Here is a 14,865-nt window from a genome sequence, read left to right on the forward strand (position 1 = left end):
GCCGCTGTCGGCGCGCGGCGGTGACGCCACGCGGGGCTCCCGCCGCGGGCGGGACGTGGCGGGGCGGGAGCGGGGCGGCCCCGTCCGAACAGACACAGAAATACGGGAACCATTAGCTTGGAAAGGACCTCTGAGATTAGCGAGTCCGACCTTTGATCAAACGCCACCCTGTCGGCCAGACCATGGCACTGAGGCCACGTCCAGGCTTCCCTCAGGCACCTCCAGGGACGGTGCCTGCACCACCTCCCCGGGCCCGTTCCGGTGTGGGATCACCCGTTCTGTGAAGGGATTCCCCCGGTGCCAGCCCGGCCCTGCCCTGGCGCAGCTCCAGGCTGTGTCCCTTGCCCTGCCGCAGGTTCCCGGGAGAACAGTCGGGGACCCTGCCCGACTCCAGCCTCCCTTCGGGAGGCCGTGCAGAACCACCAGGCCTCGCTGAGCCCCCGCGTGTCACCGGCCTGTCCCAGCACGAGTGTGGTGCGGAGCGGGTTTGTTAAGGAAACGCCCTGTCCTAGCGCGACTGACCAACGCGGGGTCACTGTCCCGCAGTGCCGCCCTGCCCGGGGTGCCCAGCGCCCCAGGGGCAAGGAGCACCGCCTGGGATATCCCCTGTGTGCCCAGCGCCCCAGGGGCACGGAGCACCGCCTGGGATATCCCCTGTGTGCCCAGCGCCCCAGGGGCACGGAGCACCGCCTGGGATATCCCCTGTGTGCCCAGCGCCCCAGGGGCACGGAGCACCGCCTGGGCCAGCCCCTGTGCCCTGCAGATAGGCCTGGCACGGAGCAGCACCTGGGACATCCCCTGTGCCCTGCAGACAGGCCTGGCACGGAGCTGCACCTGGGATATCCCCTGTGCCCTGCAGACGGGCCTGGCACGGAGCAGCGCCTGGGACATCCCCTGTGTGCCCAGCGCCCCAGGAGCACGGAGCACCACCTGGGCCAGCCCCTGTGCCCTGCAGACAGGCCTGGCACAGAGCACTGCCTGGGCCAGCCCCTGTGCCCTGCAGACAGGCCTGGCACGGAGCAGCACCTGGGCCAGCCCCTCTGTCCTGCAGACAGGCCTGGCACAGAGCACCGCCTGGGCCAGCCCCTCTGTCCTGCAGAAAGGCCTGGCACGGAGCTGCACCTGGGATATCCCCTGTGCCCTGCAGACGGGCCTGGCACGGAGCAGCGCCTGGGACATCCCCTGTGTGCCCAGCGCCCCAGGGGCACGGAGCACCGCCTGGGCCAGCCCCTGTGCCCTGCAGACAGGCCTGGCACAGAGCACTGCCTGGGCCAACCCCTGTGCCCTGCAGACAGGCCTGGCACGGAGCAGCACCTGGGCCAGCCCCTCTGTCCTGCAGACAGGCCTGGCACGGAGCAGCACCTGGGCCAGCCCCTCTGCCCTGCGAGCCCCGATAAATAGGGATTTAAATGATGCTTCACGGAGTCCGAGCGCCTGCCCCAGCGGGATCATCCCGGGCCAGCAGCAGCCGGTGCAAACGCCGTCGGCAGGGAGGATGTGGGTGGTGGATGTGCCTGGCAAGGGTCAGGGCTCACTGACCTTTTCACAAAAATCCCAACACCCATAAAGGACAACAAGCCACTGAGGAACAGACATCCTAGAACATCCTCTGGGTCATTCACATCCTGATGTTGCAATGTTTAATTCTAGATTTATTTTTTTTTCTTAATTTAAAGAGGAGAAAAGGAGTAGTACTTCCCCTTCCTGCCCACTTCTGTTCACACATAGGCACACGTACTTCCCATGATAAAGGCACCCCTGCAATTCAGACAGGGATTGGGCTGGAGTGGGAACATTGCTGTGTTTCCTGCAGGCCGAGCACCCCTTTCACCTAAGGTCAGCAAACATCTGTAGCCTCAGTGTGGGAATCTGAGCAGTGTCAGTGTCAAGTGACGGTACAAACTGTGCTCTCCTGCTCCGTGGCTTGAGGTACTTGAACATAATGCAATTTCTGACACATCAAGGAACTTGAGACCTGTTAAGAAGGGCTTGTAAAAAAAAACATAGCACTTAAGAAAAGTCAGAAACATAATAAAGAATTTCTCTTAAGTTTCTGCTACCTCCAGTTGTCTTCAAACTTAAATAAATGTTTCCTGTTTCCATTGTAGTGGGACATCCCTTGCAATTCCACTGGAAAATGAGCAAGAATGTCTTGTACTATCAAATTTGCATGTGACTGAGTAGTACTACATACAGACAGTATTAAATACTTGCTGATTAGTACTCAGAGTTACCTTTATTAAACACAGAACAGTGTCCTTTAGCCCTTGTAGTGTTGGCATAAATTTGTAGTGGAATGGAGGGGCAGATCAAGCCACGTGCATTGGTCAGGTGTCAGTGGGAAGATCAAGATGAAAACTGTGAGTTTCTAAAGTACATGATAAAACAAGTCACAGGTTAAGGCAATATCTTATTAGAACATTTGAGCAAGTAAATACTTCAGGGGGAAGAAAGCCCTTACTTATCTCTAAAACAGAAACAACAAACTTCTAGTCAGAGTTTCCAAAACTAGAGAACAATTCTCCAAATTTCTTTACATGTAAATGAGGCAATCTGAGAGAAAAGGAACATGGTATCTGTGGAACTCAAGTAATGTTAGTAGGAGGGTAAGAGAAGAGGTAGATAATTATACCTTGGGTGTAGAGGAAAAGAATAGAGAAAGAGGTAATTTCTATTCTCTAAAACATGGAAAAGAGAGGCAGAGGGGAGATTGTAGTATGTCACCAAAAAAAAAAATCAAAAACTACCTGCAATCCACTGGCTTTGCCTGTGTCCTGAAGCCCCTTTGCTGTCCTGACACCATCAGGACAAGTGTTGGCTGTGGCTCTTCCTGGTGGCCTTCCTTGTTCTGCCTGTTCTCTCGCAGAGCCCTTTCAGTCAGGTTGCCAGGACAGATACAAGGCATTGCTGCAGGATTTTGCAAGGGGAACACCTGAGTGGGAAGGCCATGTTTAGTGCTGTCCTCTGTTGCACAGTTTGCTGCTAAAATTCTGCTGATGGACATCTGAAAATAGTGGGTTTTAGAGCTGGACTGAATCACAGTCTTTCTGCAGTAGGAAGGCTTTAGTGGCAGTGGTGGACTGTGTATCAGCACAGTACAGAGAGCCATGAAATATTTCTGAGTGGTCACAAAAAAAAAAAAAAGGAAAAAAAAGCAACACAAGGAAATTCTAGTGCAGCAATTCACTATAACTCACTGTCTGGTGGAACATATAACCACTGGGCAGTTTTTCAATTTACGTGAATGAAAAATGTCAAAGTTCATAACCCAGTATCCTACACTGTTGAAAACAATATAGCAAGCAGTTCTATTGGTATTTCATGTAAGATTGTGTTTTTCAAGCTGCCTGACATAAAAAGAAACTTCTTTTGCCCTAATAACATTGTTCACATAAAAAAAATAAGTTATCAAAATTGTTTATTCAGGAGAATGTTTGATAAATTGCTATTGTTATTCATTTATAACTAATTACTTCTGTAACATGAAGGTTATATGAGTTCTTTTTATGAAACAGTTTTCATGAGAATAAATTGTCCAGACAAACATCATGCTTTATTTTTTATGAAGTACTGTAAACATCCCATACTGCTCGAGGCCTTTAATGTGAAAGCCACACTTAAATATACAGAAAAGATCTCAAATATAAGTGTTGAGATGCAGATCAAGGCTTTTTTTCCACCCCTGTCAAACACCTGATGCAGAAGAATGATACTGGTTTTAATAAATAAAACAGTAAATTATGTTACATTGAAGGTATTTAAGAAAGTGACTCATTGCTGTATATATAAACATCAGCATCTTTGTACCCTTCCTTGGGTATTTGAATGACAGTGGGTTAATCCTTCAGGTTCTCACTCGCTTGTAAACAGAACTGTTCCTTCTCTTTGTAAACAGATTTTTAGAAATACAGTGTGCAACTGCTTAATGGAAATAAGCTAATCTACATGAGGAATAACTACAATATCATCATTTTATGTAAGACATTAAGTTAGCAGACATCCTTCAGCTGAATATAAAACCTTTTCATTATATATTGATCTGAATTCCTTGCAAACAGTTATCACAGTGCATGTCGTTAATAGCATATTCCTAATTACTCCTATATTAAAGATGAAAAATGAGCTGTAATATGGGGTTTCTTTATTTATTTCAAGTAAATAAGATACCATGTTCTCCTGCAAGAATATTTGTAGACAAAGATGCTAAAACAAGGTTTCATATGTTAAGATAGAGAAAATACTCATGAGTATTCACAATCACTCAAGTTTAAAAGCATTGCAAAGTTCTGTGTGCTTAATTTTGTATTTCCATTAAGGTGTGTACATTCTTTGCTTTAAACTTCTGCTTCTAGACATTTTACTGTGGCCTCAGGCTTAGTTTTAGACTCTTCTGCCTTATTTCCATTATTTGTTGTTTCCTTCTCAGGTGTTTTGTCATTTGACTTTGCCTCTTTGAGAGGAGCAGTTCCAACCATTTCTTTTTGCTCATTCTTGCTTAAAAATGGGAAGGTTTTCTTGTACCTTTAAATAGAAAAAAAGGGATAGTAAGGCAGAAACATTGACATAGTTTGGTAGTATCACTCAAGAAATAAAGGGAAAAATAGCCAGAATGAACTTACTCATGTGAAAGTCTCACAGCCTGTGCACAGGCACACTTGATCTTTGTGCTTTTCAAGCAGTGTGCTTTCTAAAGAAATATTTTGGTGCTTTTTTAAAAAACAGACAATGTGTATTCAGGATTTGTGGCACACAAAGCTGTCTGGACTGGGATGTGAGAAATGCACACTTTTTGATAGGATTGATGGTGCCCTGTGTTGAAGATCTTTACACATGACAAATGGGCTCAACAATTTTTTACAGCACAATCACAGTCCAATTATAAAATCTTTCACCTTGAGTCTGATATAGAAAAAAAAAGAGGGATAAACCTGCATAAACAGCTTGTAAACAAAAAGATGCTCACTTCAGTGTTGCTGTTTTGACATGCTTGGAAATGTTTTCCACTGGGAATGGCTGACCAGTCAGAAATAGGTAATATTTGTTTTTGGTTCCTTTTCTAAAGCAGGGAATGGCAACAGCAACAACAAAATTATGTGCATAACAAGGGTTTAAGATTTTATTCTTTGTGCTACACTGTTATGTCATCATCATTACTTCTCTGCTCTTTTGCTATATATTTTAAATATTCACTGGTTGTACTCTAGGGGTTAACTCAGTTAAAAGATGGAAAAATCCCCCCAATTACTTACTTTTTGATATAACAGACTGCTAGAACAACTGAAATAACGAAGAAGATGATTGCCAGTACAAGAAGTGTGGTGGGAATACCTAGAGATAAAAGTGATAAAAAACATAGAATTTTATTTATGCTTATTGTTGGCTCTCTAAAGGCTCATGAGCATAAATCCAGATTCCTCTAAAACCAGCCTAGTGTGAGGGTACATGCACATCAACTCAAGAATAGAGGTATTAGGAATCTCAGAGGGTTGGGTACTCCTCCTAATTTGATCGAGAGACTAAAACAGGTATTTAGACAATCCCTGACAGGTATTTGTTGGAGGGGTTTTACAACCTGCCTAAAGAACACATCCTTGTGACTAACTATCCTTACAGGTTTAGAATGCTTTTCCTCATATTTAGTCTATTTCTCCATATCTGTGATTAGTGTTACTTACTCACACCTGCTATCTTGAGAACACCATATTTAGGGAACAACAATCCTCCTTAACACTGTCTTGGCTTCTTTTGTTTTTAAGAGCCTGATAACTTTTCCACTACTCTGAGCATGTGGTGTATTTGCCCAAGACTTTTTTTGAGATGTATTTACCCCAAATAACAGTCACCAGAATGAACCTCCACCATTTCATATTAAAATACTATCAGAGAGTATAAAACCACATCTTACTTCTGCTTAAAAGTTATTTTAAAATCCTCTGCGTTATAAGCTTTGCTTCTGCCTCCAGGTTCCTCCAAATGGATGCTGGAGTAGCAAACAAAACCAGCAGTAAACAGTTTGACTACTAACTTCGACACAACTTGCTCTTCTGATTCAGTAACTACCACATAGGGAGGGCCTTTACCTCCAAAGATAACAGGGTCGTTCTTAAAGGCGGATTGGGAACTGTGGTTGGGAGAGGCTGCCGTGGGGGACTCCTCTGGCAGTGGTGTGGTGGTCTCCTCTGTGGGCAACACTGTCTCAGTCACACACACGACACGGAATCGTCTATTCTTCAGGAATTGCTCTGGCTCAGTCCCAGTGGGCACTGCCGGGGCACTCTCAGTCAAATCCGAGGATGATTGTGCAGTTAAGTCTGTTGGTGCACTTGATGGAGGAAATGGGGTTGTGGTTGGGTCAGGTTTACATGAATTAATCTGGACATCTGCAGCAAGGAAAGGAAATACATGGAAAGCTGTGTTGGATGTTACTTTAGTGCTTACTGCACACACCTTTATTGAAATTGTTCCTCAGTCATTCTCTTCTGGAAATGATGATTCGCTCACAAAAGCCTTACCCAAGTCAGTCGTGGGTGCTTCAAACATGTAGTTACAGCCCAGGTTATGCAGCTTTTATCATTCATTACTCACAAAGTTAAACACTTTGGAGCAAGTGTGGCACTCATTTTTTGATTGTGCACCTATGACAAGATTCCTCCTGGTAAGTGCTTAGGATAATATTGCATGTAAAATCCAACAGTATAAACTCCCGCAGAGCAGGAGACTTAACTACTGCAGAGTATATTCAAGAATATTTCCATGATATTTATTACTTGTATGTTCAAAATGTATTCATGTAATGATGCTTGGAAAGCTAATTTGATATCCTGGAAACAAAAGTAGCCCATAAATTAGACACCAGTGTGAGATAATAAAGAGGTATGATTTCAGTGGGATGGGGGGGGGCTGGGAAGAAACAAACTTCGGGTTTGAACTAAAATAAATAATTTTCAGAAATTAAATAATTTAAATGAAGTGAATGTCTATATAAAAATGTGGATGCAAGTGAAATGTTGAAAAGCTGAATTCCAAATTGGTGTTATGTGAAAATGTGAAAATTCTTCTTTGCTAGTGAAGTTCTGTATTCTGTAAAGCTATAAAAATTTCATTACAGCAACAAGCAAATTACAGCACAAATAACAGGGAAACGACATGTGCACTGTTCTCCAGATGAATCCCCACGGGGACCCGGATGACGCAGTTACACTCACAGAATAAAAGCTAACTGGCAAGGGATTTATACTTTTTCCATTATGGTTTGCAAGAGCTTCTGGCACTTTTTGTGGCACAATAAAATTGACAGAATGAGCTTCTGAAAAATATTTTGGGTAAAAATCACCTATAACAGGCAACAATTTGGAAATTAAGGTAAAAAAAAGCAGAATCATCCCAATGTTAAATATACATTAAATAGTCATCTAACCATTTGGAAAGCTTATTTTTCTTCACATACTGTAACAGTGCATATACATATATATATACATATACTTATGTATGTATACATATGTATACATATACATCTATACATGTATATGTATGTATGTATGAATTTAGATAAAGCTAAACAAAGCAAGTAATTTGGAATTACTTGCTGCCTCTCTAACATTACGAAATTGACCCAACATTCCTGATGCAGAATAACATATATTTCATGCCCTGAAACACCATGGTGCATAGGAACAGGAGAAATAACAGTATCAATAGGAGCAGCTTCTTTTAGAACATGTTGCAATAGCACTAATTCATCTATGCACTCATCAATAAAAGCTCTGAACTGTAGACAAAAACTAAGTTAGCCCAATCATATAATTTTTAACTTTATAGGTTAGGTGGTAATTCAGTCTTTAATGTAGTGCCTCCTTATCAGCAGGATAAGGAATTAACTTATCAACATCCTTTTCACATATAGGATGGTGCACATCAAAGAAAACTGCTCTATTTTACTGATGATGGATTGCATTTATGGTCTCTTGGCTGTTCTGGCTTATAATTTATTTTGGTTTAGTTTTCCTTTACCAAGAGACATTCAGGTTTTCCTGAAGTACCACACCCTTGGTTTTTTTGCCAGGACAGGCAGAGCACACATAGACACTGGTTAAAGATTTGATTTGATTTGCTGTCTCTCAAACTGACATGCCTAAATAATCAAAACCTATTCAGAGCGTTGCATCAACATTACAGAATGGTAAAAGCAACTCTTCTTCAAGAGCTTTCATGGCAGCACCAAATTATTAACTTGGGTTAACTGAACTGACCTTTTGTATTTCTTGGAAGCTTCTGAGCTAAATACAGCTTGATAACATTTAAGGACAGGGGAAAGGGTAAACAAATAATAAGAACTCACTCATTATTATTTTTTCATGCATGTATTAAAAACCTAATATAAGCCAAAGCAAAACACAAAGGATGCAGTTGTCATGCTTACATACCTGAGGAATTGAAGCAGTAAACATGGAATGTTTGAAGGTGGCCAGCCTTCCATGGCACCAGTCCAGTCTTGCCCTGACCACATTTGTTGTTGGATGTTATCCGAGGAATAACAACCAATCCATCTTTCACCCATCCAAAGCTACAACACAAAGCATCAGTGCTTTTAGTATCAGATTTATCACCAGCCTCAGAGGTGTGCAGAGGTGGTCACTAATGGCAATGAGCCCTGACTGACATACCTGCACGTTTCAAAGCCGTGTTTCAAAGCATTTTCAACTTGGTCTTTACTTGCCAGTTGTAGATTCATTTGGTTACATGTATTAATTGCTTCTGAGAAATTCACTTTCTTCTCAGGATAAAGTCCTACACCTGTGATCCTGCAAGGTGAATGGATGGAACCTGCAAGTAAGCCATAAAATATTCAAGGTTAGTATTTAAATATTAACATTTATTCCTCATGAAGAGTTTAAGATCATGTTCAACTCAATGGAATGTTTTTTAAAGTTTCTAGCTTGAGGATAGCAGAGAACTAATTTCTAGCATGAATGACATACTTTAAAAACAGAACATATTGTTCTAACACAATAGTCTAGAATTTCAAGAGGTTTGGCTGTTGTTAGACTAAATGCATATACAGGCTTATTTCCTTTAAAAAAAATTAAAATAAGCAGTTGCATTGAGGCACTGATTCTGCCATTACACCCCTTATATAAGAGATATCTATCTATCTATCTATCTATCTATCTATCTATCTATCTATCTATCTATCTATCTATTATATAATATCAAAGGTATTAGACATAATCTTTCATGGAATTAATATACCAACAAGAAAATACAAAAATTTTATCATTCCTGATGTTCCTTATTCCTCCTAAACTATTTTTCTTTTTTTTTTTCCTAGCTTGGCTTGATGCTTCCACCCCCTAGCCACTGTCAAGTGTTCAGTTTACTGAACTTGGCAGGAAAAGAGGAGATGGGGTGGATTTATGACACTTTTCCAGGCAGTTCCTCCAGCTTTTTAGGTAGCCACAGCGGGCACACTCTTTGTGACACCTGCACCAGCAAGTGCATGGCTTAGGTCACACCTGCTCTTCTTTCTTAGCCTCTCTTAAGGACAGAGGACAAAATTCAGGATGTGACACAAACAAGGAGAAAGAATATTACTGTTTTGCCTCCATATTTCACTGGAAGCATATACTGGGATAAAAAAGATTTTTTGTTTTGGGGTTACATACAGTAAGTACCCTGTTAAATTAAACATTTCAGTGTTTCATTGTCAACGTATCAGATAACCAACAGCCATAGGTGTTACTTCCTCACTCAGCATCTTGCCAGACTATGCTCACCAGGTATGTACAATAATGAATACTTCATAAAATCTATGTTTCATAGCACTGGCAATCCACAAACTCCCAGGGCAGGCTGAAGTGATGCCTGCAGATCCACCACATGACTTCTTAGCAATACAAGTTAATTAAGTTTTATGAATGAAAAGATAGAACCAGCAGCCAAACCACTCTCATGATGAGAAGGGGATAAAAGGTGACTCAAAGAAAGACAGGCTTTTAGCTCCTGCTCCCACTGCATGTGGTGGGGTTGGAATTGGCTTCTGGGAAAAAGTTTCACCTCTGCTGTCCTTAGTTTAATTGGACTCCAGTGTTTGGTACAGTAATCATTGTGTCAGGGCATTTATCTCGGCAGAGATGCAAAGACCCTGAACACTGGAGCAGTTCCCACAGCCCTGGCCTGAACACAAGGCAAGCCCAAACGCTGCACAGGGATGCAGAGGAGCCCTGTTGCTCAGTGACGGTGTGCATGCAGCTATCAAAGGCTACAGTCTGTCCAAGTAGCCCCAGAGTGAGGGGTGATTCACACTGTCACATTCCTTTCAGCCAGTGTGTCTTCACGCATGTCACTGTCCAGGCCTTGTCTTGGGACAAGTGCTTCTGTGTCAGGGCAGACACTGGAGCAGGTTTCTGAGACACGCAGGTGATCCAAGCCTGGCAGTGGCCCTTAGCAAAGTGTTTTATCTTGGGCAGCCCTGATTTGGTCAGGCAGTTGGAATAAATGATCATTGCAGGTCCCTCCCAAATGAAATAATTCTATTCTGTTCTATTTGACTCTATTCTATGTGTCCCAGGGTTGTCTTCCTGATTGCCATTTGCTAAAGACAAGTCTCTTGAGAATCACCTCTGGTTCCCTAAACAAGTCCTTAGCTGCTGAGGCACATTCCACAATTCCTCTTTCTGTTTTCAAGACTCCTCTCCTCCTCCTCGAGCTTATGCCTAATTCCTTCTCTTATTTATTTTTATGCTCTTTTATTGCTCACTTAATCAATTATTTTCCTATCTTTGTATTTGAGCCAACACAACTTTCAAAAAATGTGATGTTGAAAGTTTCTCAATGACCAACTTCACATATTTCAAATAAATCTGAGCAGCTGACTGAAAGGAATGTAATAAAATCTCAGAAGATTGTCTAGGCACTTGTAAACTGCTACAGTCTTTAGTAATTCCATTACAGGGCAAATATTTGTACACATGAATTGCATGATGAATACATAGTATAATGTAAAGATTCGGTACCAGAAAATTAAGTCGTGATAATAAAGGTGACTCTAGGAAATGGACCAAAGTTGTAGCTTTAAATTTGCTAAGTCTTTTAAAACAAAATGGTAAAGTAAAAGATATGTTTTGTAAAAGCTATCAGATTCAGTCTAAATTCCAGATGGTTTCCCAGTGTGAGGAAGAAGCCCAGTAAGAGAACAGTAGCTTCTTCAAGTCTTTCCATCACTTCTTCACCTCTGAACGCTGTTCTAAAGATGACCAAGTTTGTACAAGAGACAGACTAACCCTTTAGAAGCACATTATCCTTTTTGGTCCACAAACTGCACATGGCTGTACTTTGAGCTTTGATGTGTTTAGTTAATCCACTGAGACATTCTGCTCAGTATTTGGGTCTTTGGTGAAAAATCTGGTTTACTGAGGTAGGTGGGAAGATCTAGACAAAAGAATCTCACAGCAAGACAAAGTTGTCATAGGACAGGAAGAAAATTGTTCAACTTTTGTAAGCTATGAGCATTGACTTTGTTGCGTGTTAGCTCCCTTCTTGCCTTTTTTGGGAAGCTGTTGTTTTTCTCTTTGCTCTGTGCCTGGCCTTCACTCTGATTTATTGGAAAGAGTTTCCTTTGGCTGCTGATGACAGAGGGCAGCAGGAATAAGGCTGTTCCACAAGGAAAGAGGAGTCAGGAGCAGAGGGCAGCCCAGGCAGGGCAGTGCCCTCACTGACCAGGGCACAGTCCCACAGCAGCTGCACAGGACCACAGTGGTGGCAGAGGCAGGTTTCACTGGCAGCCCCAGAGAGAGCAAGGCAATGAGTCAGACATCCAGAAGTCCACTTGGGAACTGCAGAAGATGGGGCTACCTATAACACATGCCTGAAGTCCATCCTGGAGACAAGGCTACCTACAGCCTAAATCCAGAGTCCACCTGTGAAGCCCAGTCAGCAAGTCACTGCAGGAGGGACATGACATGCTACAACACAGCTGGAAAACACAGCTGGAGATCAGTCCTGAGCTTAACTGGGGCTCTTGGACCAGTGAGCAGGTACTCCCCCAAGGAGAGGAGCTGAGGGGCATCCAAACAGCTGCAAAGAACAAGACTCAAGCTCTGCATTAGCCCAGTGAAAATTACACAGGGGTTTGTTTTGCTGGAGGAGACTACTGTTGTTAGGTACTGCAATCCTGTGGAATTTCAGTAGGATTTGATTTGAGCACCTAATTCACTTAGTCCAAGTTTCCTTCAGGAGTCTTTCAGTAGGTGAGACAATCAATTGTCTGCAATAACTCTATGTTCTCTTACGTAAGTGGAACAAGCCTTTGCTCCTTGCAGATTACAGTGAAGCGTCTGGAGACTTGAGAGGTACTTTGAGTGTCTGCAGATTTCCCAGCGGCTACTGCAGTTAGAAAAGATTGTGTCAAGTTGATGATGGAATTTCATGCATGTTTTGCTCCCTGAGGATTGTGCAAAACTGTTTCTCTGGTATTTTAAATAGTACAAAATAAAATTACATTTCAATAGATCTGAACTTAATTTTAAATATAATACCAAACCTTTAAAACAAGCAGTTCTGTAGAATTTAGACAAAAATGCCTCAGCATTTAGACAGCAATTAAATTATGCTAACAAATCCATCCCAATGTGCTAGTTTTCATTCCATGGCAGGCTCAAACCCCTGTGATTTCCTATGCCAGAAACACATTTCCACATGCACCTTTCCCCCATTTTCATTGGCAAATCTATCTGCCTTTTCCAAGACTTTAAAAGGTGGAACTTTACATACCTGTTACGAAGTGGTTTTGAGCCACGAATGTCATAACCCAGATGAAAACCACTGCTGAGGTAACTCCAAAATAAGTTGCCATTGTCACCAACTTGGAAAATTCAGGAAATGAAAGAATTCAAGGTAGTTTGCCTCCTGTGCTAAGAAAATTAAGATACTGGATACTGTCAGACCTCTGTTGAGATGACTTCTGGAAAGCAAGTTCAGCTGTCACTGCACTGCTTCATAGAGAGAATGTCAGAGCAAATGCATTGACTGTCCCACTCAAAGGCGAGGTCACTCACCGGAAATCCCCTGTCACCCTTTACACTCCCTTTCATGTAGGGATTGCTGGAAAATTTAACTACTGCTGATTCAGAAAACAGGGCTGAGGAAGGGAGATAAGACTGTTGACTGCTAAGTCAGTAAACACTTTGAAAGAAGTTTTCTTTTGCTATTTTTTCCTTTTTTACTGATTATCAGCTCTTTATTCATGTTATCTATTCATCTGGTAAATAAATCAAATCCTCTATTGTATCACAGCATGCCATGATGGACTTTTCTTTTTTAATTGGCATTGGAAGAGCATCCACTCCCCACTATCTTATATGTCTTGATGGAGTACTTTTACTGTAGTTTTCCTTAGAGTTCCAATGCACAAATAGTTCCCATAACACAGAGGTAATTGAGACCTAGTTTTGAACTGATTTGGAGATGCACTACTGTAAATGGGATTCCCCGTGAGACTGTAGGTACAGAGGTGGGAGCCAGTCCCATCACTGCTGCCTTTTGTGAAGTTCCAACACCAGTGATTCCCACTGATGGATTCAAAACACAGATGATCCTTACAGCTGTAACTTCAAAAACCTTCAGGAAGTCTTAGCAAAGAAATGATTTTTTCTTTCAGAGACTCCAACAAACACAGAGCAGTAATGGAGTTCCAGAGATGAGCCAGTTCCTTTGCTGTGAGTCCTGTCAGCTGTATCTCTGTTAGTCCTGACAGATGTTTGTCTAACCTGTTCTCAGACTTCCAGTGACAGGTTGCTAATGTATCCTCAAAAGCTCTATTTCAGTGCCTCACTGTCCCTTACTGTTCAAAGGTATTCCCTGCTCTAAACTGACTTAGCCACACCCCAGTGTCAACCTATCCCTTCTTTTCCTGCTGGCAATGGACATGGAAGATGGTTTATTCCCTTATGTCCTGCAACTATTTTATGTATTTAAAGACTCATCCCCCTCTGCTCCCACTTTTCTTTCAGCTAAGAACCCCTGCTGGCTCACTCTTTGTCTCCAAAACAGTTAGTAAATTGCTTTACCTGCCTACAGAGTTCAGAATGGAGTGAGCCTTTTTTCCTTTTTTTTTTTTTTGCAACAGGATGATTTTGTTACATCATGTTCAGTTTGTGGTTCCGCAAAGGTTCAGATGTCCTGTAAACACAAATGTTACAGTAGCTACCTCTTTAAACTGCGGTTTGTGGTGTAGAAAATTCTCTCTTGATACATTAAGGCAGGATTAACTTTTAACTGGGCACACACCCAATCTCCTAAAGCAGCACATAACAAGGTTGTTATATGATATTCTGTAACACAGATAGGCATCTACAGGTCCTAAGCAGAATGCTGTGGGTTAGTGAAATGATGTCTCCATTAGCAATAAAGGAAATGAAAATTAAGTTGTGTTTGGACTATGGCTTGGAACTGAAAGTTGGTAAAGCTCCTTGAGATCTTCACACAAATTTCTTACTCCAGTTTCTATTCCCTCTATTGTTCTGTACTTACCTGCCTCTACAAAGTGATGTCAAGGTGAGATACTGTATTCAGAATTAACTCAACTGAAGCAGTTTGTAAGTGGATTCACTTGCATTTACAATGTGGGAGGAGAAAAGTAGACTGTTGCTGTAAAACACTGAGAACATTAAACAAAATCTTACCATCTCCACACTTAACTTGAACTGCAAACTATTTCCTACCATGAAAACTAATCAAGAGCTGGGTTTCTGCCATTTTAAAATTGCATGTTAATTGTCCTGCCCAGTTTTACACTTTGTGCCTACTCTCCTCACCGTGGCAAAGCTTCTTTAGCCAAACGCAGTCCCTGCTCCTGATGTTTAGTAGGAT

General features: G+C 42.3%; 1 protein-coding gene across 1 annotated transcript; it reads right to left on the reverse strand.

The window, feature by feature from the left end:
• Positions 1–3,584: 3,584 nt before the first annotated feature.
• LYVE1 (lymphatic vessel endothelial hyaluronan receptor 1) lies at positions 3,585–13,077 on the reverse strand. The gene is made up of 6 exons (XM_071558971.1): positions 12,769–13,077; positions 8,664–8,823; positions 8,424–8,563; positions 6,081–6,380; positions 5,250–5,328; positions 3,585–4,521 (listed from the first exon to the last, which is right to left on the reverse strand). The coding sequence occupies exons 1-6, from the start codon at positions 12,848–12,850 to the stop codon at positions 4,335–4,337; spliced, it is 948 nt and encodes a 315-aa protein (XP_071415072.1). The 5' UTR covers positions 12,851–13,077; the 3' UTR covers positions 3,585–4,334.
• Between the last annotated feature and the right edge of the window lie 1,788 nt (positions 13,078–14,865).

Source organism: Pithys albifrons, chromosome 6 (assembly GCF_047495875.1).
Source record: "Pithys albifrons albifrons isolate INPA30051 chromosome 6, PitAlb_v1, whole genome shotgun sequence".
In the NCBI taxonomy this organism is placed as follows: domain Eukaryota; kingdom Metazoa; phylum Chordata; class Aves; order Passeriformes; family Thamnophilidae; genus Pithys; species Pithys albifrons.